This window comes from Ornithorhynchus anatinus, chromosome 1 (assembly GCF_004115215.2).
Source record: "Ornithorhynchus anatinus isolate Pmale09 chromosome 1, mOrnAna1.pri.v4, whole genome shotgun sequence".
Taxonomy (NCBI): Eukaryota; Metazoa; Chordata; class Mammalia; order Monotremata; family Ornithorhynchidae; genus Ornithorhynchus; species Ornithorhynchus anatinus.
This window is the reverse complement of record NC_041728.1, coordinates 39,506,887-39,529,942: the sequence shown is the minus strand read 5'-3', so window position 1 is coordinate 39,529,942 and position 23,056 is coordinate 39,506,887. Positions and strand designations below refer to the sequence as shown.

At 45.0% G+C, this 23,056-nt stretch overlaps 1 protein-coding gene across 10 annotated transcripts in view; it reads right to left on the bottom strand.

Moving 5' to 3' along the window:
* Nucleotides 1–23,056, bottom strand: part of TTLL5 (tubulin tyrosine ligase like 5) — a 234,578-nt gene that overhangs the window by 169,882 nt on the left and 41,640 nt on the right. For all 10 annotated transcript variants that reach the window (XR_005659888.1, XR_005659889.1, XM_039911662.1 and 7 more), the window contains exons 10-12: nt 12,400–12,501; nt 10,131–10,222; nt 8,384–8,491 (exon numbers count right to left, since the gene is read on the bottom strand). Coding sequence is in view for 8 of the 10 variants with exons in the window: in XM_039911662.1 (XP_039767596.1) it covers nt 8,384–8,491; nt 10,131–10,222; nt 12,400–12,501 (302 nt within the window). In the remaining 2 variants the exon portion in view is untranslated. The remainder of the gene's footprint in view (nt 1–8,383; nt 8,492–10,130; nt 10,223–12,399; nt 12,502–23,056) is intronic.

Below are 23,056 nucleotides of genomic sequence, written 5' to 3'. Positions count from 1 at the left end.
CTAGCACCTAGGTAGCTACACTGCACAAAGTGAATGGGTAACTCCCTGAATTTAAATTTGCTTCAATTTTTCCAGTGTGCTTCGATATTACTTATTTTCCACTTTCCTCACAACATCCCCTGTAAGACAGGGAGAGGAAAGACAGACAAAGAGGAAAGAACCAGAATCAAAAAGGCCAGGGTGGTTTTTGGCAAGGTGGACTGTGTAGACAATGGGGCATACAGCTCCACGCGAAATTGAAGATCTGTAACAGGTATGGCCAAACCAAGGCTCGCAAGCCACGTGTAGCTCTTCTTCACAGCTTGTGCGGCTCACGGTGACAAGCCAGGTACCGTGGGCTTTGTCATTGATTACTTCACCACGGGAGGAACGGGGTTCCTTCAGGAAAAGCATTACCTCAGCAGTCTCAGGCCGGAGAGGGGTGTGGCACCCGGCTGTCGCTTGCTCCCTCCCTGCCACAATCACCCCCCCCACCCCACCCAGCAACACCTGCTCTCTGTCACTCTCCGCCACCACCCCAGCCCCACTTGGAATGACGGATAGGTCTTCAGGTTAATTTTTTTTTTTTGATCTATGACACTTTGGCTCTTCAGTTCACGAGACTGAGCCACCTCGGATCTATAAGCTGTGAATGAATCAATCCATCGATGGTACTGATTGAGCGCTTACTAAGTACTTGGGACAGTACAATATAACAGAGTTGGTAGACATGTTCCCTGCCCATAATGAGCTTCTCCAATTTAGTATTTATTACACCATTTCTGAAACCCCCTCCCTCCTCAGCCAATACTACATCTCTGTCTAGATGGCAGCCTGACCTTCAAAGTCAGTTAGAAGGGGGGGATCGAGACATTAGCCTTACCCTTACCCTTAATTGGGACATATATACAGGCAAATGGAGATTTGTGGTTCAACTTCCAACCTGAACCACAATTTATAAAGCTGTGTATGGTTCAGGCACTGATATTCCCTCCATAGGGGCATTTCTAACCAATTCAATTTCATTGAGGGAAGATGCAGGTAGACGTAGGGAGGGGTGACATTTAGAAAAGATAGAACCCATTACCACAGAAGCAGAATGAATGAGTCAGGAGGAAATTATTCCTTACCTAAATGTGGTATTCTCACAGGAATCTCGAATTTGTTAAACTTTCTCCTTTCATAATCTACAAAAAATAGTCTCACAAGATACTTTCTTACTATCATCCCGAGCCACTTCAAGAGTTCCAGTCTAAGCACAGCTCCACCTTCACTGACACTGTCTTCTCCTGGTTCTCCTCCTACCTCTCTGGCTGCTCATTCTCAGTCTCTTTCACAGACTCCTCCGCCTCCCAATCCTTAACTATTGGTGACCTCAAAGTTCAGCCTGGGTCCCCTTCTATTCCCCATCTACGCCCTCCTTGAGTCCTCTCTCTCATTCAACCCATTTCTTCAGTCTATCACTAAATCCTGTCGGTTCAACCCCCACAACAACACTGAAATTAATCCTTTCCTCTCCATCCAAACTGCTACCACGTTAATCCAAGCACTTATCCTATCCCGCCTTGATTACTCTATCAGCCTCCTTGCTCACCTCCCAGCCTCCTGTTTCTCTCCCTGCTCCAATCCAAACTTCACTCTGCCGCTGGGATCATTTTTCAAAAAAAACACTCAGTCCTCAAGAACCTCCAGTGGTTGCCCATCCAACTCTGCATTAAAGAGAAACTCCTCACCACTGGTTTTAAAGCACTCGATCACCTTAGCCACTACACTTCACCTTGCTACTCTCCTACTACAACCCACCCCGCACACTTGGCTCATCTAATGCCAACCTTCTCACTGAACCTCGATCTCATCTATGTTGCCGTCGACCTCGCCTTCACATCCTGCCTCTGGCCTGAAACTCTCTCCCCTTTTATATCTGACAATTACTCTCTTCACCTTCAAAGCCTTATTGAAGGCACCTCTCCTCCAAGAGGCCTTCCCTGACTAAGCCCTCATCTCCTCTTTTTCTGCTCCCTTCTGCATCACCCAGACCTGCTCCCTTCATTCGCCACCCTCACGCCCAGCACCACAGCATTTAAATACATATCTGTGATTTATTTACATTAATGTCTGTCTCCCCCCTAGACTGTACGCTCACTGTGGGCAAGGAGTGTGTCTGTTATATTGTTGCATTGTACTCTCCCAAGTGCTTATTTCAGTGACCTGCACACAGTAAGCGCTCAATAAATATAATTGATTGATTGACCAAGGTACTTCTTATTCAGAAAATTCCAAGGCTACAGACCACTTTAGGGCCCTGGAACTGTTCTAATAATCAAGGGCTATCATCGCCACAGGAAAATCAGACTGGGGAAATTGAGACACGGGCCGATGGCAATAAGAATGACTGTCAGACCACTTTCCATGGAGAAAGCCCTTCTGGAGATCCAACCTAATAATCATTCATATTACTAACACCTGTTTTATGTAGGACATAATCTTTTGGGGAAGTATGATAACTCTGATGACTGAGTCTTTGGCATAAGTGTGTCTACACATTCACCATGTCTCAATGTAACACTGCTTAGGACAGGGAGAGAAGGGAAGGGAGATATGTGGCATTGTTGTGTCTTATCACTAAATCCATCTGTCCTTGATGTGGAAAAAAGATCTGAATTTAAACCTTGGCCATCAGTTGAAATCCTGGAAGAGTTCATTCATCCTTCTAAATGAAATAACTTGAGTGTCGGATAATTTATGATGTTAGGTTCCTAAGGTTTGGCCTGCTCTGCTTAGGCATTAAGGATCTAGTTAAACTACTTTTTCTTATAAGAGGAGGAGTGGGCTGCTCCAGACTACAAAACCTCCTAACCTCCAGTTTTGTACAGTAGCTGCATTTCCCAGTATGCCTATCTGAAGAATTCCAGAAGTATGCTGGAAAGTTTTGAGATGAAGTTCAGAAAATCCAACAGTATAGATAAACATTTGGAGGAAAACGTGCATGAAGTGCCCATTTCTCTACACAGGGAACAGAAGGGAAGTTCCTGGAAAGATTGGTTGGGTCAAAACTTAAACAGAGCAAACAACGGGCTGGGAAGAAAGAGAAAAAGGATTCGATGGAGAGAAATGAGAAACTCTCAGTGCCCACAAGGATCACCCAACATTTCAACACTAATTAATTTTAGCATCAGGCCACTGCCATCATTCTCATTAATAAAGGAACTCTCCCTCGGCAAACATCTATGGTCACACTCAATGGAAAGTGCTGCCATTAACTGTTAGTGTGAAGCAACTCTAGCTATCCTTCAAACAATGTAGCATAGGGGAAAATTCCTTCCACTCTGGCGTGGGGTTTAAACTCTGGGTCGGGTTTAGCGTTCATAAAGAATTCTGTAAGCAATAGGGCTAATTAAAACCAATAGTCTTAAGAGAGGCCTACAATAGCATAAGAGAAGAAAGATAATTTGTTAACTGTCCTGTCATCTCATCTTCAGCTGCATATGTGGAAACAGGGGAGTCAAAAAGCATGAATCAACAACTTTAGCTTGGTAACAAGTTGGCAGGGTCAAGCTCTTCGCAGACCATAACTCTCCTAGACACATTTATGTGACAACTGGAAAAAAGAAAGATATGGACATCGCTAACAGTGGCTGGAGCCATCAGAACTTGTCTTTAGATATACAATTTAGCCTTCTCAATAAAGGCATTTGGGGACTACTTTTTCTTCTGGTGTGCTTATCTTAAATTAGTTTCATTACTCAACTTCTCAGCTGTCTTCAACACTGGGCACCACCTCTTTCTCCTGGAAACGTTATCCAACACAGTGCTCTCCTGGTTCTCCTCCCATCTCTCTGGCAGTATATTGCTCTCTCTGGCAGCTCATCCTCAGTGTCTTTTGCCAACTCCTCCTCTAGCTTCCATCCCCAAACTGTGAGAGTCCCTCAATGCTCAGCTCTGGAGAACTCTTCCTTGGAAAACCCATTCACTCTCATGGCTTCAACTTCCATCTCTATGCAGATGATTTCCAGATCTACTTCTCCAGCTCTGATTTCTCTCCTTCTCTGCAGTCTCGCATCTCCTCCTGCCTCTGCTTGAATGTGCCAGGAACAACTCAAACTTACCATGTTCAAAACAGAGCACCTCATCTCCTTGCCCAAACCCTGTCCTCCCGACAACTTTTCCGTCATTGTAGTAATAATAATAATAATGATGATGGTATCTGTTAAGCGCTTACTATGTGCCAAGCACTGTTCTAAGCGCTGGGGTAGATACAAGGTTATCAGGTTGTGCCACCTGGGGCTCACAGTCTTAATCTCCATTTTACAGATGAGGAAACTGAGGCATAGAGAAGTGAAGTGATTTGCTCAAGGTCACACAAGAGACTAGTGGCGGAGCCAGGATTAGAACCCATGTCCTCTGACTCCCAAGCCTCTGTCGCTTCCAGTAAGCCATGCTCATCACTGTCCGTGTCTCACATGCCCTCAACCTTGGCATTATCCTTGACTCATCTCTCCCATTCAACCCACACATTCAATCCGCCACCAAATCCTGTCAGTTCTACCTCTGCAAGACCTTTAGAATCTGCCCTTTCCTCTCCATCCAAATGGCCACCACACTGATCCAAGCTCTAATTATAATCCACTTTGTACATATACTCCATTAACATCCTCGCTGGCATCCCTGGCTTTTCCCTCGCCAGTTCATACTTCCCTCTGCTGCCTGGATCATTTTTTTTTTTCCTAAAAGTTCACTCCACTACTCCCCACTCCTTAAAAACCTCAATGGCAACCCATCCACCTCTGCTTCAGCAGAAACCCCTTACCATTGGCTTTAAAACGCTCTACCAGCTCTCTTCCTCCTACCTTACCTCAGGGATCTACTACACCCAAACCACCCACATACACACACACACACACACTATTCTCCGAATGCCAATCTATTCTCCATACTTGATCTAGTCTACTTTGCCACTCACCTCTTGCCTACATCCTCCCTTTGACTTGGAACTCATTCCCCGATCATATCCAAAAGATCACCTCTCTCCCTGCCTTCAAAGCTTTACTAAAATCACACCTCATTCAAGAGGCCTTCCCTGACTAGGTGCTCATTTCCCTTATTTGCCCTCCCTTCCGCATCGCTTATGATCCACGCCCCTTAAGCACTTGTTGTTCACCCCACTCCCAGCATCACCATGCTTTCATTCATTCATTCTTATTTTTTGAGTGCTTAACCTCGTGCAGAGTACTGTCCTAAGTGCTTGGGAGAGCGCACTATAACAATAAACACTCATGTGTATAAACCTTATACTGTCCCATTTTCCCAGTCAATAATTTATTTTAATGTCTTTTAACTCCCTCTAGACCCTAAGCTCCTTACGGGAAGGGAATGTGTCTATCATCCCCACTATAATGTTCTCTGCAAGCACTCAAACAGTGCTCGGCACATAGTAAATGCTCGATAAATATCATTTATTGATTGATTACTTCAATAGCTGAATGCCTGGACTGGTGATTACTCTCGCTTCAAACAATGGGAATCAGCCATTCCCCCGATTAGACTGTAAGCCCGTCAAACGGCAGGGACTGTCTCTATCTGTTGCCGACTTGTTCATTCCAAGCGCTTAGTACAGTGCTCTGCACATAGTAAGCGCTCAATAAATACTATTGAATGAATCTGAAGAAGAGGTTCTTCTAAAACAAAAACACACTTGGCAACTGCCAGATAGGCAAGACCAGAGCATTTAGCTCTAGAAAGTTAGGCAAGGTGACACCAAAAGGGCAGATCTTACCCATCCACAAGGGAGAAAAGAATGGTCGTATAGCAACCTCTTCAGACAGGCTTTAAATTGACTGGGACAAGTGTTACGGTTAATCGATCAATCACACTGTCTGAGCAGCTACTATACTAAGGGTTTGGAAGAGTACAAGTAGACAACCAGTACAAGAGAACTGTACACTTGGTCCCTACTCTCAAGGAGTTGACAATCTTGTGGGAATGACAGACACTACAAGAAATTGAAAATGGGAGGAAAAGCAGAAGGAGGATAAAGGATGCTTTTATTATCTGAAAACATAATTTGAGAGACTTGAAGCAGGAAATCTAGGAATGCCAGTTGCATCACTGAGGCAGGAAGTAGCAGAGAGGGGCCCTGAAAAGATGTCGGGTTCCAATCGTACCTAACGGACAATCAGATAATGGGAAAATGATATGGCACGGGCAGCCTGGAGAGCAATGGAAAGCCCCTGGCTGAGATCCAAAGGAAGGAGGAATGAATGAATGAGAGGGACCAGCAAATTTATGGGTAGGCGGGGCCCCATTTCTGTACTATTTTGGCTCTCTTCAAGAGCAGGATGGTTCCTCTACAGTCACATCGTCGAGAAACCCTTAATTCCTCTTTACTCTTAAAATAATTGGAATAAAACATCATATTGCTTCAAACTGGAGCCCTAAGGGAAGCAGTGGAAAGCAGTGGGTGGGAGACAGACAGCCATTCGGACACATAAAAAACGCTGTCTGATGTGAGGTGGTTAATGAAACAGATTAAATTCTAGGGATTATAGAAAGTGGAATTAGAAGCACAAAGCCAAGAAGAGAGGCAGCAATATAAGAAACCTCACCTGCATTAGGCTCCTTGAAATGAAAAACCAAGGTAAAGGGAAAAGAAGAGGCAGAGAGGCCCAAGGCTTTGGGTGTTTCAGTGAGGTGAAAAAACTTCTAAGACGATAAACTCAACTGAAAAGACTGACCGCAGGGTCTGAGAGTTCTACTGCCAACAAAGGCCATGTTATGCTGCCATGTTTGCAGCATCTGAGTGCTGTTAAAGCTTCAACTTGTTCAGTGGATATAAGTACCTCACTCAACAAGATAGAATACATCAGATGAGGGCAGAGCAGCTGTCTGCCACTGGGGAGTGTGCTCAGGGATATTCTTTCCCCTGACTATGGATTGCCTTCCTACCCTAGCCCCACCAGCTCACTCTTGGCTACAGGAGGATAAGCAAGAGAGTGTGGGTAGCTCAGAGCAACCCTATCCCTGCTACCAGAACAGCTCAAGCTCATGCCCTTCAGCCAGTGGGATCACTGTGCATAACAGTGTCCTAGACTCTAGCCTTTAAGCTTCCAAATTGCCAGAGGATAAGAAACACGCACCAAAAAGTCCAGAAATCACACTTAGTTATAAATGCCGGGAAATAAGGGTCTCTACATTCCGGTTCCAGAACAGTGTTCATTAACAGGCCAGGCACTGGGATCACACGGGACTGGCCATTATATTTCCAGAAAGAAACTGGAGCTGGAACTGGCAACTTCCAGATCCCTAAATCTTTTTGCCATCATTTTGGGGGCACCATGTTTAGCCCTTCATTAGCACAATCCTGTCCTAGTTTTCTTAAGTCTCTTTTTAATCTAAAAGTCGTTTAAAGATACAGAGCCTAAATCCAACTGTAATTCTCTTAGGAAGCCCAGACAACTACATTTTTCATTAGGGCAGGCTGACGCCTAAACCCTTGCCATTTTGATCCTACTAAATCCCTTCCCCACCAGTATATCCCACCCTGCTCCCAATATAGCCAGGATTGCGAATGTCAGAAAAATTGAGGAATTCCCAGCTCCCCAAAACAATACTGCCAAGATTGCATGACCCTATGGAGGATGTGCCATCCCTTCAAGCAATTACCATGATTGTGCGGCTAGCACTCCAAATAAACTCTCTGTCAGAGGAAATGTGCTGCCTCTTTGTAGTTCCTTTCTGAATGATTTGGGGTAGGGCAGAAACACCTGTCAGACGGCAGGCACGAACTGGTACCAGCCAGTTCTTTGGAGTCATTCCCAGTTTCCCTGCCAGTGAGTTCTTGAAGGTGTTATTTAAACCACGATTCCTTCCCAAGCAGCCGGAAGCAACCCCGTCCTTCACACTGGTACTTTTTCATAAGCACAAGGATCAATCCTCGTTCTTGAATCACTTCAGTAGGATCTTCAGCATCAAGATGTCACATAGACATTAGCCCAGCATTCACCTCTGATTTACAGAAGAGAGAATCGGTATGGTCTAGGGGAAAGAGCACAGGTTTGGAAGTCAGAGGACCTGAGTTCTAAGCCCCGATCAGTCACTTGTCTGCTGTGTGACCACGGGCAAGTCACTTCACTTCTCCATGTTTCAGTTTCCTCATCTGTAAATTGAGATTCAATACCAGATCTCCTTCCTATTTAGACCGTGAATCCCATTTGGGACCTGATTACCTTGAGTCTACCCTAGTGTTTAGTATAGTGCTTTGGCATATAGTAAGCACTTAAATACCACAGTTATTACTTTTTTAATTATTATTATTAGAGATCCAACCACCATCCTTAACCTTAAGTCCCATTCTAATTTCTTAAATTTTCCCAACAAGCTTTAACATTAAACGACTTGAATCGCTTACCAAAACAGCTGCTTCGATGAGGGACAAAGGTTTTGCAAGCGGTAGCAATAGCCAACTCAGCAGAGATGATAGTTTTAATGATCAGATCCTCGACATGAGCCATCAGTACTGCAAGACAATAAAAAAAAAAAGCCACCATGAAAGAGAAACTATGTGGGTTTGTGTGTCTGCAGGGAACGTCTTGGTCTAAGTAGTAATCAAACAGCACTGGGCCCAGTGCAGTGTATTAAATACTTGGGAAGTACACAACAAGCGACGTATTCCCTGTACTTAAGGAGCCGATACTTTAGACACATAGACAAATTTACAGAGTAATCAAAATAAATAACTAAGGTATAACTGAATAAATGTACGTAGGTAAATGCTGAGGTTGGGTATAAACTTGCCTTAACTCATCGAGGAAACAAGTGGCAGAGCCGGGATTAGAACCCAAATCCTCTGACTCCCAGGCCCTTGCTGTAAGCACTAAGCCACGCTAAAGAGATGAGTGAGTCATACAGGAGTGAAGAGATATGTGCCCAGCAATAATTCAGGAAGATTATCGATGAGCGGCTTGTAGTACGTATTGGAGAGTGGGGCCAGGCTGAGAAGAACGGGAAGGGGTCAGGTTCAACGGTCTAGCCTAAATACAACGTTTCTACCAGAATAGTAGCTCTTCAGGTAGAGAGGAAGGCATTGGTCAAGGAGACTCCGTATAGGAAGACTTGGCAGGGCTTGACAGAAGTTTCAATGTGAGAGTTGAACGAGAACTTGGAGTCAAGGATCATCCTGAGATTGCAAGATTCTGGTCAGAATACAACTCATAACCAAACCCATAAATGTGGGCAATAAGGGTATTGCTGGCTATTATGAACAATGACCAACGTGACTGGCCAAAATTCAAAATGTTAGGGTTATGACTAGGAACAGAGCTAGGATAGTTTGTTTCAACTAGCTATTCCAATTTCTGACAACGGTACCTCATGGCTGGTTATTTTCAGTATTTTCTACACTCAATTTTGGAGGCTGCTTCATGCCCTGATTAACAGGCTATTTCCAGGATTCCCCCTGAACTCAACCCCTTCCAGACACCCTCTTTGGAGAGAAAGCAGCATGGTCTAGTGGGTAAAGTACGAGCCTGGGGCTCAGAGGACCTGGGTTCTAAATCTGGCCCCACCACTTGCCTGCTGTGTGACCTTGGGCAAGTCACTTCACTTCTGTGGGCCTCAGTTACCTCATCTGTAAAATGAGGATTTAGACTGTGAGCATCATGTGGGACATGGACTGTGTCCAACCTGATAAACTTGTAGTTTAGTACAGGGCCTGGCACATAGTAAGCACTTGACAAATACCATAAAAAAAAAAAAATCCTTCACCACTGATAACTTGGCCCCCACATGCATTCCCAGATACATGTCCTATGTCTTCTCTCCACCAAAACTCTTTCACACCATCCTACTCTCTGCGAAACAAAAAAATACTCAATGAGCACATTATTTTTTTTAAGATGATCAAGAGTAAGTAGCTTAGTTGGGTGGGTTTTGAATTCTTGCCAGCTAGTTTTGAGAGATTCTCAAAGACCAGGGTAAGCAATTGGTCTTTCCTTCCTCCAACAGAAGGAATGAGTATACAAATCCCAGCTTCCATAACCATGCCTCGCAGGTTAGCCTTACTATCACAGAAACAGTAATGGAAACCAGCAACTGGTAAGAGATACTGGCCACTCTTCATAAGTGGAAGGAAGAGGAATAACGGAGGGAAAACTCACCACTTGTGTCTCTTCCTTCTTGTTTCAGGTACCTAAGCATCGCACTCATGCTCCACTTGTTCCCGTAATCCTCTACTTCAGGATCATCGCAACTAAAACAAATCAAAAGATTGGGGGTGGTCACCAAAAGGTATATTTTCCTCCATGCCTTTTTTTCACATAAAGGATCATCATCATCAACAGTATTTACTGAATGCCTGTTTCATGCAGAGCACTACATTAAGGGACCTGTTTGAAGAAAACCTTAAGGAACATGTAGTTTCTCTCTTCTGATTTCCAATCACCTATCCTGCTTTCCTGATTTCCCCTGGTTGGCTTTCCATTCTTTGGGGTTCTAAAGCACACCTATGATGTCTGTTGGTATGCTAGAGCATTGCACGGGCTCCATTTTTAGAAGGCCTGGTCTAGTCTGAGCCCAAATCTTGAGCTAGCCTGAGGGATCCATGGGCTACCCCAAGCCTGTGCAAGACCTAGGCCCCAAACCTCCTGCTTCATAGAGCCTGAATCTGCTGGATCCACACCATGGAATACATGGGCATATTCCAGTCAGGCTTGCAAGCTCCCTCCAGCACCTAGGACACTGTGCAGTGGTTTTGCGTATGCAGTTTTCCCTGGTCTGTGGTGGCCAACACACCAGCAGCCCACCACTTGCCCGACAGGAGTGAGGCACAGGCCCAATTCTAGTTCAAGGGTCACTCAGTCAGTCAATTGTATTTACTGAACGCTTACTGTGTGCAGAGCACTGTACTAAGCACTTGGGAGAGTACAATAAAACAGACACGTTCACTGCCCACAGTGAGCTTATAGTCAGGGTGTGGGTGGACCCGTTCAGACACCATGGCCTAGGGCTCAAATCCGGTTGAGTCATAAAAGGCAAGAATTGGGTCAGACCAAGTACTGCCAGCCAGGCAGGGATCCTCCACCTATCTCAAGCTTGTGGGAGCTTAGAGGACAAAAGATAGATGCTCTTGAGGGTCACTCTTCAGGACTTAACGGGCCGCAGAGCAATACAGGTCCCGAGCTGGTACGATACAGAGTTGAGTGTTAGGAAGCATGCATGTGCACTGAAATCAAACATGCCATTGCCCAGGATTGCTGGGGCTTACCTGGCAAGTTGTCAATCACACGGTTGGTGACCCCAGCTATGCGGCCTGCCTCTTTTCTTCATATCTTCGATGGAAGCCAATAGGCACATGCTCTCCATAGCTCACGTGGGGTGGGGGAAAGGGAGGAGAGGGGGCGAGGAGAGAGGAGAGGTGGAGGATGCACAATTCAAATAACCCTCTTTAGAAGCAGACCCTCCCCACTGCCCTTTTCGGGTCCTTCGATGTCACTGACCGGATGCTGAAGCACAGATGATTGATTCACAAGCTAGACTACTGTTGTAGCAACAGCTCAGCGCGACATGGGCAGGGTCCCAGGAGTGCTGTAATGGTCCCCCAAAATGCCATTTCCCAAGGGAAACAGGATTTGGGGATTGAGGGTACTTGGGACTGCTCCTTTATTCCCTGCTCTATTAACCTTCTGAAGTGGAGGATGTGATTGTTTGGAACAATCATATGCCCTGCTCAAGGGAAGAAACATCCAGCTCAGTGAGACCTGAAAAGTCCCAGGCTCCTGTTCCATCTCTCCTTGGTCCTGCAAAATACCTATTTTTAGCTTTAGCAGAAAGTAACTATTTGGGTTTCTTTTTATTACTATTTGGGTTTCTTTTTATTTTTCCTCTTTTTGGTGAAATTGTCAGCATGAAAGGAAAACAGACGCAACAGAATGTTTCCACCGGGCCGGGTTGGTCCTTCTTTCTACCCAGGCAGCTTCTGAGGTGGCCTCAGTTCTCACTTTCCCAAAGGCTGGGTTTCCTCATTCCCTCATATATAGGTCCCCGCCAACAAATAAAAAAGATTAATCAGGCAATCTGTCAATCAGTGGTATTTATCGAGGGCTCTGAGGGACACAAGGGGCACACCTTCAGGGAGGAGGAAATGGCGGGAAGAGAAAGAGGAAAAACCATGCCTCGCAGTTGGGTGCCACAGAGATGGAGATGAAGCCCAAACCCCTCGACCGCCACTGGTAGATACCTCGCCATTTGGGGTTGGCAAGAATCTGGCTCCCTCCCCAGATTTTACAGCAGTTGTCATTTATTTCCAAGATCTAGTCATTTCTTGAGACCAAAGTGCCGAGCCCTCCCATCCCAGAGTAGGTTCCATATTCTACCCCGTCCCTGCTTCAAACTGCCACCCAGACCCTTCAGCCCAGACCCAGTTAATACCTCACATAGTCTCCACTCTTCTTGTTGACACTATAGTTGGTCAGATGCATGAACTGGTTTCGAATGAATTTGGATCCTTGATCATATCTCACAGTTGCAAACCTAAAATCGAGGCCACAGGGATAATTACTAGAGACGTTTCTTCAGGTACAGGGAAAGCACATGGTGGAACCAAGGAACTAACAAGCAACTAGGGAAACTGACAGAAGGAGCCAAGGCCTTGGTTTGGTGGGTCAGCAGAAGAGTGAGAGAGAAAGGAGAGCTCAGTTGCAGAACATGGGGACTCAGGTGGAGGTCACAGTGGTTGCTCAGCAGCTACCACAACCACCAACAGAATAGGGTCCTCAACATAGGAAAAAGAATCAAGCAATAGCATCTACTCAGCACCAGCTGTGTACAGAGGTAAGCGCTCAATCAGTACAACTGATTGATTACAGAGGACTGGAACTAAACACTTGGGAAAGTACAATATAACAGAGTTAGTAGATGCAATCTCTGTCCACAGGGATCTTACAGTCTACAGAGGGAGAAAGACATTAAAATACATGAGGGAAGAGGGGAAATAGGAGAGTATAAGGAGAAGATTTACATATGGACAGTGGCGCTGGGGTGAGTATCAAAGTCATTAGGGAGTGGCCAAATGGCGATTCCCCAAGCTTAAGAGAGACACTAGGGTTGCTGAGCAGAAGCTAGGAGAACCAAACGGTGTGGGGAAATGGGTGAGGGTGGTGATGACTACACATGGCAACAGATAAAGTCTGCAGAATAACTTGGTGAGGGATGGGGCAGAGTACACTGATCCCAGAACCTAGGATGGCTATATCCAAGGGTAAAAAACCTTTAGTAAGGCTCTCTAAAGCGACACCACCCATTTTCAAGCAACTTTTCCCGTATATTTTTTATTATTGCTCCACCTAAAGATGTTTCTTTTTTAAAACCCTAACGCTACCCCTTCTTTTCTTCATCAGAAACAGAAAGAAGACACATAAAACCAGGAGTAGGGTGAGTAAGTGGAAACATCTATCCGATTCTAGAAGGATCACCAGCGGTCAGCATCCGGTTGGTAGAACACTTCCTAACGAGCATTCGACATCCTCTGTAGAACATCTCCTAACGAGCATTCGACATCCTCTGTAGAACATCTCCTAACGAGCATTCGACATCCTCTGATAGGCCCAGGGGCTTCCAGGAGATTCCCGGGTACCTTCCACCGTGTCGCTTTGTGCTGAGAGAGACTTGCCCTCCTCCTAAAGAGACTGTCAGAATCTAACACTGACTGAATTTCTTGTGAAATGCAGGAAGGGGGCCCAACCCTGCCCCTCAAAGCCTGCCCGCCTGCCGCAGACATTACCTCACAGCAACACACCTCGTACCTTCCTATCCCTCAAAACAACAATGGGAACCAAGGAGGAAAAACGTTGCGCTTCAGAGAATGAGGCCCCTCTCATCTCCCGTGACTGGAAGTTCCAGCTCTCACTTGGCTAGCAGCAAGGCTTATAAAACAAAACTGGTAAGAACGGGGGGTGGGCGACAATCTGGTACTCAGCTCACCTTCCATTCCAACATTCTTCCCTAGAAGTGGTATAATGTTCAAGCACAGAAATGCTCTCCCTCCAATCTCCCTAAATCATTGCTCCCTGAAGCTCAGACTCCCATGATCCCAGATACAACCGCATGGAGTTTAGGGAAGCAGAGAGGATGGAAGAGGAGGAGGAAAAAAAAACAATGCTTAGGAAAAGGAGAGCGATTCAAAGAAAGGAAGTGGAAAGTGTGTGGATGTGAGAAACAAGGGGCCTGGAATTAGCACCTGCCAAAGATCAGTAGAAAGTACTTACTGGGTGGATGGATTCTAAGAGCTTCTCTCTCAATAAAGACATTAAAGAAACTACCTCTTCAGCTCTTGTGGATATCATATCTGTAGGTCATTATACAGCACGGGTTCAAAAGAAACTGAGCCTGTACAGTCTGACAGGGGTTCTGAATCACCCCAATTAAAAACTAATATCAATTTCACATTGGGCATCCTGGAATCAATATATCAATAGTGGATTTACAAGGATCCGGATGCTCCTCTTAATTTTTCATCAGAATGAGGCCTAGATGACAGAGTTCCTAGGACAGAAAATCCCCAAACCTTTGGATCCTCAGAAAGAAAATAGAACTTTCCGTCTGTTGTGTTGTACTTTCCCAGGTGTTTAGTACAGTGCTCTGCACACAGTAAGCGTTTAGTAAATACGACCGAATGAATGGATCAATCTGGACACTGAGCTATATGACACCTTTCAGAAAAGGAAAGATTTCACAAAGCAAAAGCAAATCTAGATTCCACAATTTATTCTTTATTATTGTGCATCACATTGAAGACTGCATGGACCAACTGTCTGAGAATATCCTAGAGGTTTGGGGTTTTTTTGTTTGTTTTATAATGGTACTTGTTAAGTGCTTACTATGTATCAAGCACTATTCTAAGAGTTGGGGTAGATACAATGAGTTAATCAGGTTGGACACAGTCCCTTATCCTAAATAGGGCTCATAGTCTAAGTAAGTGGGAGGACAGACACTGCATCCCCATTTTACAGATGAGGAAATTGAGGCACAGAGAAGTTAAGTGATTGTTCAAGGTCATACAGCAGGCAATTGGCAGAACTTGGATTAGAACCCAGATCATCTGATTCCCAGGGTCATGCTCTTTCCACTAGGCCATGCTACTTTTCTCCTCCTCATCTCATTCCCCAAAACTCACTCAGAGTATGACGACAGTATAAACGATTTAATGGTTTAGTTAAATGGAAAAGTAGCTCCCACAAAGGCCTTTTTTCTGAAGACACCTCTCTTAGGGAGGTAAAAATTCTGAAACGTTCACTACATCAACGGCCATAGCAGGAGAACAATCACCTAGACTAGGCAAAGAGCTGATGAGAGAAGTTTCCATCGAAGAGATAGCCTGACTCTAGAATCCCCAAACCACTTCCGGCTCATGAGTAACCCTCACTCCCACCTCAGTCTTACAGTCCAGTTTGGACAACCACCAAGTGTTTTGGAAGGAAAAAGAAAACCACTGCAAACAGATATGGGAAAATGACCATAGATGGCTACCAAGTTAAGACCGGAACAAAGGAACAATGAATGTCGCTGCTAGTGTATTACCAACATAAGGAAGATACTCTTTAAATGGTTCCAGATTTATTGCTCCAAGACCTGACACCTTTAAGCCGAGCATACCAAACTAAAGAACAGAACAGGGCAGAAATGGGACTCTTTATCCCTGTTCCAACTACTGCTACACTAGGATGGGTCAACCAACTCTGTGATGATTAGTTCTCAGTAGCAAAACAGCACTGCGTATTGCTCCAATACCCTCCTCAGGAAAGGTGGGGGGGGGGAGTTGAGCCCCTGGATAATAATAATAATTATGGTATTTGTTAAGCATTTGCTATGCGCCAGGCACTGTACTAAATGCTGGGCACTATGCTAAGCACTGAGAAGGCATTTCATCTGTAAAATGGGGATTAAGACTGTGAGCCCCACGTGGGACAACCTGATTCCCCTGTGTTTACCCCAGCGCTTAGAACAGTGCTCTGCACATAGTAAGCGCTTAACAAATACCAACATTATTATTATCAATGAAAGTGAAGCGTCACCAGGTGCCAGCTGCTTCCGTTCTGACTGGCCTGAGAAGAAAGTGTAAAGACAGCATTTTCAGACAAGCTTACCAAGAGGCCACTGGGTTCTGACTTGGCCTGAATGAGACAGATCGGACGAGAAGAGCACAAGAGGCCCAAGTGCGCTCTGATCTTCTGTCAACCAGCTGCAACAATGAGATTGCCAAAGCGCTGCACTGAATAGGCAGCGCCCTATGGAGCCGTCTGGGGAAAGGATTACGGGACTGATCCCCAGCTTCCAGAGCCAGAAATCATTCAAACTGCACAAATAGGGAGAGTCTACCAGTTAGGGGTGACAGCAAGGGTTTCTCCTTTCTCCACAAACCCCTTCTTCCCCCTCACTCCCTTGTTATTGTTGTCTCTTTCCTTTCTCTTGCTGCTGTTGCAGGCTCTGGACAGCGTGCAGCCTGTGAGGTAATCTGAATTCCTTGGCAGCCAGCGAGCACCTGAATTCTTTCAAAACCACAGGAATCCAGCAGAGAAAAGGTAAATATCCCAGCGGAGCCAGTGCTAATTAGCAAGGAGGACTACTGGAAAAGGGATTGAGCGGAGGGGAGGTGCTCCAGATGCTTTCCGGTCTTTTCTGAATTTTAATTGAATGAATAATCCGGCTGAGGAAGCGAGAAAGCAGCCCCCACTGTCAGACATTACAAGTGTCCACCAGCCGCTCTGGCAAAATTGGAACACTTAGGCCTTCCTGGACATGACCGTCAGTTTTCCCCCCGAATCACTAATGCTATGGCTACTTGGGGCTCTGTGTTGCACATTTGGTTTTCAGCTCAATTTTGTTCTCAGTGCTTCTTGCCTTTAATTTTTCCTGTTTTAGTGAAAATTTGGCTAGGAGTCTCTTGCTCAAAAGGGACCTTGTCAAATCGTTTAGACCAAAAATTGGACCCACCTTAAACTGTAAAAATCCAATAGAGTCCTTTTTGGATTCTACCTCTCTGAGAGAGGAAGAAAACTCAGCACCATTAAGTATGGCAGAAGCAGCCTGTTTGCTCCCTCTATTGGTCCGTATCGGCAATCTGCTGCACGCACCAATCTCAAAGCACGGCACCCCCGATTCAAGAGCTACTGGATGTATATGAGGAGGAAGGAGAGAAAACCAGAACCCAAACTCACTTCCTTAACATCTACTCGAAACGTGCAAAATAAACATATGGGAGAAGCAAACACTCTTTTATTGCCTTTACTCCAAAGGAGGGGTGGGGAGTGAAAGCGTACATGTCAAAAGAAGGGGGTTGATTTCCTTTCCTTTCGATGGAGAAACTCAGTGCTACTCATATATACGGATGAACAAGTATCCCTGGGGTTACTAACGCTGGGAAACTTTGCTTTCACCTGTGACTAACGGGAAGAGGGGGTAGGGCAATCCTGGCTTCCTTCAGAGATTTCTGTCTCCTTCTAAAGTGGGAAAGACCCTTAAAGTACAGTCTCGGTAGCTGATAAATCACATCATCTCGGACCTCCCAGTTCTGCTTCTTTGGAAGATTCGGGACCTTTCTTTGTTGTCCTTTCACGCTCTGGAGCCCCCAGGACTGAATCTGTTTGGACATCGGTGAAAAACATCCCAGTGGTCTCACCACAGTGCTTGCCCATCACTTGCCCCAACCAAAAAATACCATTATTTTCCATAGATGTGACGTCTGATGGAAAGAAGCTTTAGGCCAGAGCAAGTTAAGGGCAGAAGCAAATCACATCTACCCTAGAGCTCAGCACAAAGTAAGTACTTGATAAACACCATCATTATAATTACAAGGAAAAGAAACTATGACTCACAGAAAGAAAAAGGATAGGGATAGACATTGGGTAGCAAGTCCAGACACCTGGCTTTAGCTAAGATAGTCATGAATTTTAGGGTTCTACTTCAAAAAGCCTCAGGCGGAACCTATTAGATTCCCACTTCCGGCTGCGTGTTGCGAGGGGACGAAAGTACCCAATAATTAGGAAGGCCCCTGCATAAGAGCAGCCATAGAAAAGGCCGGAATAGCTGGTTCTGCCAGCCAATCTGATGTTGCCAGGCCACACCTAAAACTTCTGGGATTCTACCGGTGGCAGTAACTGCACCCAAGGGAACCCTGAAGCCCCACTCCTGGCGATCCCATCTCACAAACCAGGCTATCCCAGCAGGGAACCCACAGTTGCAGTCCAGGCAGTGGCAGACAATGGTAATAATAACGATAATAATAATCATAACAACAACATTAACTGGAGTATGTTAAGCGCTTTGCTATGTGCCAAACACCGTATGAAACACTACGGTAGATACGAGATGGTCAGGTCAGAGGCAGTCCCTGTTCCACATGCAGCTCACAGTCTGAGAGGGAGAGCAGATATTTCATCCCCATTATAGAGATGAAGAAATTGAGGCATAGAAAAGTTAAGTGACTTGCCCAAGGTCAACACAGCAGACAAGTGACCAAGCAGGGATTAGAACACAGATCCTCTGGCTCCCAGGCCTACGCCCCTTTCACTAGACCAGTGATGAGCAAGTTTCCTTCAAACCCACGTCTTCTTTGCCTCCCTCTTTTCCCTTCCCTACTCTTTTCACATCTATTTCCCTCATCCCTTTCTCCCCTTCTGCCACCCACCACTCTTTCCCCAGTTTTCTCTTCCCTTTCCTCCCTCCAACCCTATTCTCTCCCTTCCTACAGATGCCAGATTTCTAGTCAGCACACCTGAAGAGATCTAGAAAAGTTTGCTCAGGGAAGCCAAGACAGCCCGAGGTCAATTTCCCTGCATCTCCGATGTTACTTCAGCAAGCATGATGATGCACTAAATCTCCCAAATAAACATAACTGCAGCCCTCGGGGGGGGGGGGGGGGGGGGGGTGGCGGCTGCATAATTACTCCTCTTTATTCAACTTCTTTTGTCTTTTTTTATTTCCTCAGGGAAAAAGCAGCAACAAACTTTAGTTCAAGGATCATTTAGTAGTGGATTTTGACGTTTATCCAACAACTGGTAGGCAAAACACTTCATGATAGAAAATTTTAGTTGGATTTGGGAATCTCCTTTGCTTCTTCCCACGAGCCACTGTGTGAGCACGAAACTAGTGCTAAATATTATCAGTGAGAGATAACGTAGAGTGTAATAATAGTAATAGCATTTTGGGGGCACTCACTGGGGGGCAGTGTACTGTAATAAGGACTTGGGAAGTACAGAACAGAGAATGACATTCCCTGTCTTAAATGAGCTTTCACTTGAATAGTACTGCCAGCAAATAAGGTCTGTGTAAAATACACTCTATACCTCACTAGCTCACCCTCTGCCAAGCCAGTCCAACTTGTGGCCTAACGAAGGTGAGAGAAAAACAATGCCTCCTCTAAGTCCCACACAACCCAAGCCCCCAACTCCCTACCCCATTCAAACCTTATAGATAGATGCCTGAGTGTCTTCCCCCAGGAATCCACCAAAATAAATGGTCAGGTGCTAAAAGACTGCCTGGGAGTAGCAGTTCCTCAGTCACTGTACCATGATCCCCTGACCTGAATTCCAGGGAGAATTACGAAGGAGAATCTGAGTCCAGTCCAAACCAGGTTTAACTTGGACCTGACCCCAGTTGTTGAGGAAATATAATGGTAATATTTCTTAAGCACTTACTATGTTCCAGGCACTGGACTAATGGCTGATCAACTAACCTATGGCTCACAATGAAGAGATAAAACAGGGAAAGGGTTAGGGAGCTAAAACTCCAGTCAGTGACAACCACAAACCCCAGGATCTTGCCACACTTGAGAAAGAGTAGCGTTAACAAATAGGAAATAAACCATGCAGTATTAAGAGGAATATACTGAATGGGTATAGAACTTATTTTTCCAAACGAGCAATTATCTCTTTTTTATCCTCTCAATACCCCTGGGAGTGGGGACAGGTTTTCTTACCCCTATTTCACAGCTGAGGAAATCGAGGCAGATATTTAGAGACTAAGTGACAATCTAAGGGCACACAGATGGCCAGTAGCAGAGGTGGGACTAGAACATAAATCTCCAGATTGTGGTACTCACACTCTTTCCACTAGATCACAGCGCGTGCTGCGGTAGGAATGATTATTCCACCAAATAAAGATAGCTACTAGAGAAGCAGCATGACCTAGTGGAAAGAACAAAGGGTTGAGAGTCGGGGGATCTGGGTTCTAATCTTGGCTTTGCCACTGGTCTGCTGCATAACCTTGGGCAAATCACCTGACTTCTCTGTGCCTCAGTTACCTCATCTGACAATGGGGATTATGACTGTGAGCTCCATGTGGGACAAGGGCTGTGTCCAACCTGATTATCTTGTATCTACTCCGTCACTTCGTACAGTGCCTGGCATCTAGTAAGTGCTTAATACCATTAAAAAAGTAGCCTCCTCTAGGAAAAGTTGAGAACCATTTAAAATGAATACTAAGAGCATACTGGAAATAGTTCATCAACAATTCAGGGTTTAAAAAAGAACAGTATTTCCTTCCTTCGGCTGCACGAGGTGATATTTTATTTCAGTCCTTAGAAAGCAACAACAAATAAAATGGGGGGGGGGGGAGTAAAAACAAAACTAAACAGCCTTTCCTCCACAAAATCCTGAGTTGAAACTTTGATCTGCTCTACAATCAGAGGCTTGGCCCCGTTCTTTATCCCACAACTGTGAAAGGTTTTTGTTCTCTCTCTGAATTTTCAAAAACGAAGAGGCCAGAACTGGGGAATTCCAATACCCTGCAGTGTCTCCAGGGCTGGAGCTCCCGCCTGGAAAGACAGGCAATTACAAATGCTGTTACTGCCACCTACAGGTCCGAGGGACAACCCTCTCTTGGAGACGAACTCCCCTTCCAAGTTCAATAGATCCATTATATTTCTTCTCCACATCTCCTTTTTCGGGAGATGAAATAATGAAAACTGTCACCAGTGGTCCAAGGGGCCATTGGGCACATGACGTACCAGCTGCGGAATCTTAACAACAAGACACCTGAGCTGAGCCTGCACCAGTCCAGGCAGACAATCTGGTCATCTCTGGAACTTCATTCATTCATTCATTCACTCAATTGGATTTATTGAGCCCTTACTGTGTACAGAGCATTGAACTAACCACTTGGGAGAGTATGATATAATAACAATAAACGGACACATTCCCTGCACACAACGAACTTACAGACTTGAGGGAGAGACAAGCATTAAAATAAATAAATACAGATATGTATTAAGTGCTGTGGGGCTGGGAGAGGGGACGAATAAAGGGAGAAAGTCAAGCCAACACAGAAGGGAATGGGAGAAGAGGAAATGAGGTCTTGGTCAGGGAAGGCCTCTTGGAGGAGATGGGCCTTCAATAAGCCTTTGAAGGAGGGGAGAGTAACTGTCGGATTTGAGGAGGGAGGGTGTTCCAGGCCAGAGGCAGGATGTGGGCGAGAGACTGGTGGCAAAATGGATGAGATCGAGGTACAGTGAGAAGGTTAGCAACAGAAGAGCCAAATGTTAGCAACAGAAGAGCCACAGAGAAGCATCTGAGAACTTGGATTTCTTTGCCTATAAAAGTCATCAGTCCTTTCAGTTTGGATGTGCACCTACCAGAAGAATATGCTGGGACAGGGCACCCTGGCATGTGAGGCCAGTGGGTGGTCTTAATTAAGAGTATCTTTCCTAAGCCATGACCCTTCTTTGCCGTTCCTTCGGAAATGGGTACCTAATGGGACAGTCTTGTTACCCGAGCGGGTGAGTGGTAACAAAAATTCGATTCCATATTGATAAAAACGCATATTCAAAGTCGTATACAGATGCAGCATGCCAAAACAACTTTTTCAAGCCCATATTGATAAAAACGCATATTAAAAGGTGAATATAAATACAGAATGCCAAAAAAACCTTTTCATGCATTTATAAGTTGCTACTTCCCTCATGCCCTTTTAAACTGTTTCTGCTCAAATTACTATTTCAAAATAGAGGCAGGGATCCCCAAACCTAGGTTTGTCCAGTTAGAGAAGTTTGTGACTTCAAGACAATCGCTTGGCTCAGTCTGACCTATGGCCATTAAACCAAGAGATAGGGAAAGAAATGCTGGATAAAACAAACTAGTAGAGAAGATCTTGGATGTCTTCCCAACTGGATTACAGTTTGGGTCCTTTAATGCAGGAGATTAAGACTTGTAAAACAAAAAGGGATAAAATAAAAATAGGACAAACGGTAGGAAATAAGCTCTTCCTATATGCCATACATTTCATTCAATAGTATGTATTGTACTAAGCGCTCAGAATGTACAATTTGGCAACAGACAGAGACAATCCCTGCCCATTGACGGGCTTACAGTCTAATTGGGGAGTTACATTTGTCTAACACCTCCGCTGGGCACTGGGGTAGTTACAAGGTAATCAGATGAGACCCAAGCCCAGTCGAGGGGAAAGAGGGCAAGTATCATCTCCATTTTTCAGGAGGAAAACAGAGACAGCAGGTCACTGATAGAGCTAGAATCCAGGTTTCTGGCTTCCCAGCCCCATACTTTTTCCACTACACCTGGTAGGCTGCTCCACTAAAATTAAATATATTCATTTCACATTATTTGGTTATCCTCAGTCCTCCTGAAAGAATCCTGCCTAAAGCCCCCAGAGAGCAATTTGGTCCCATAGAGTTCTCTTTTTTAAAATGATTTTCCACTTATGAAAGAAAGTGGTGAGTGAAGCAACACTAAGTCATCAACAGCTGCAGCAAACACTGGCCTCTGAAGCCACCTAGATAATAATAATAATAATAATGGAATTTGTTAAGCGCTTACTATGTGCCAAGCACTGTTCTACGCACTGGGACAGATACAAGGTAATCGGGTTGTCCCACGTGGGGTTCACAGTCTTAATCCCCATTTTACAGATGAGGTAACTGAGGCACAGAGAAGTTAAGTGACTTACCCAAAGTCAAACGGCTGACAAGTGGCAGAGCTGGGATACCGCTTGCTTTCCCACAGTGAGGGATAACAAATATCACAACCAATTAAAGGGAGCAAAATACACTGTCAAGGGTATCAACTAATAACAAGTATCT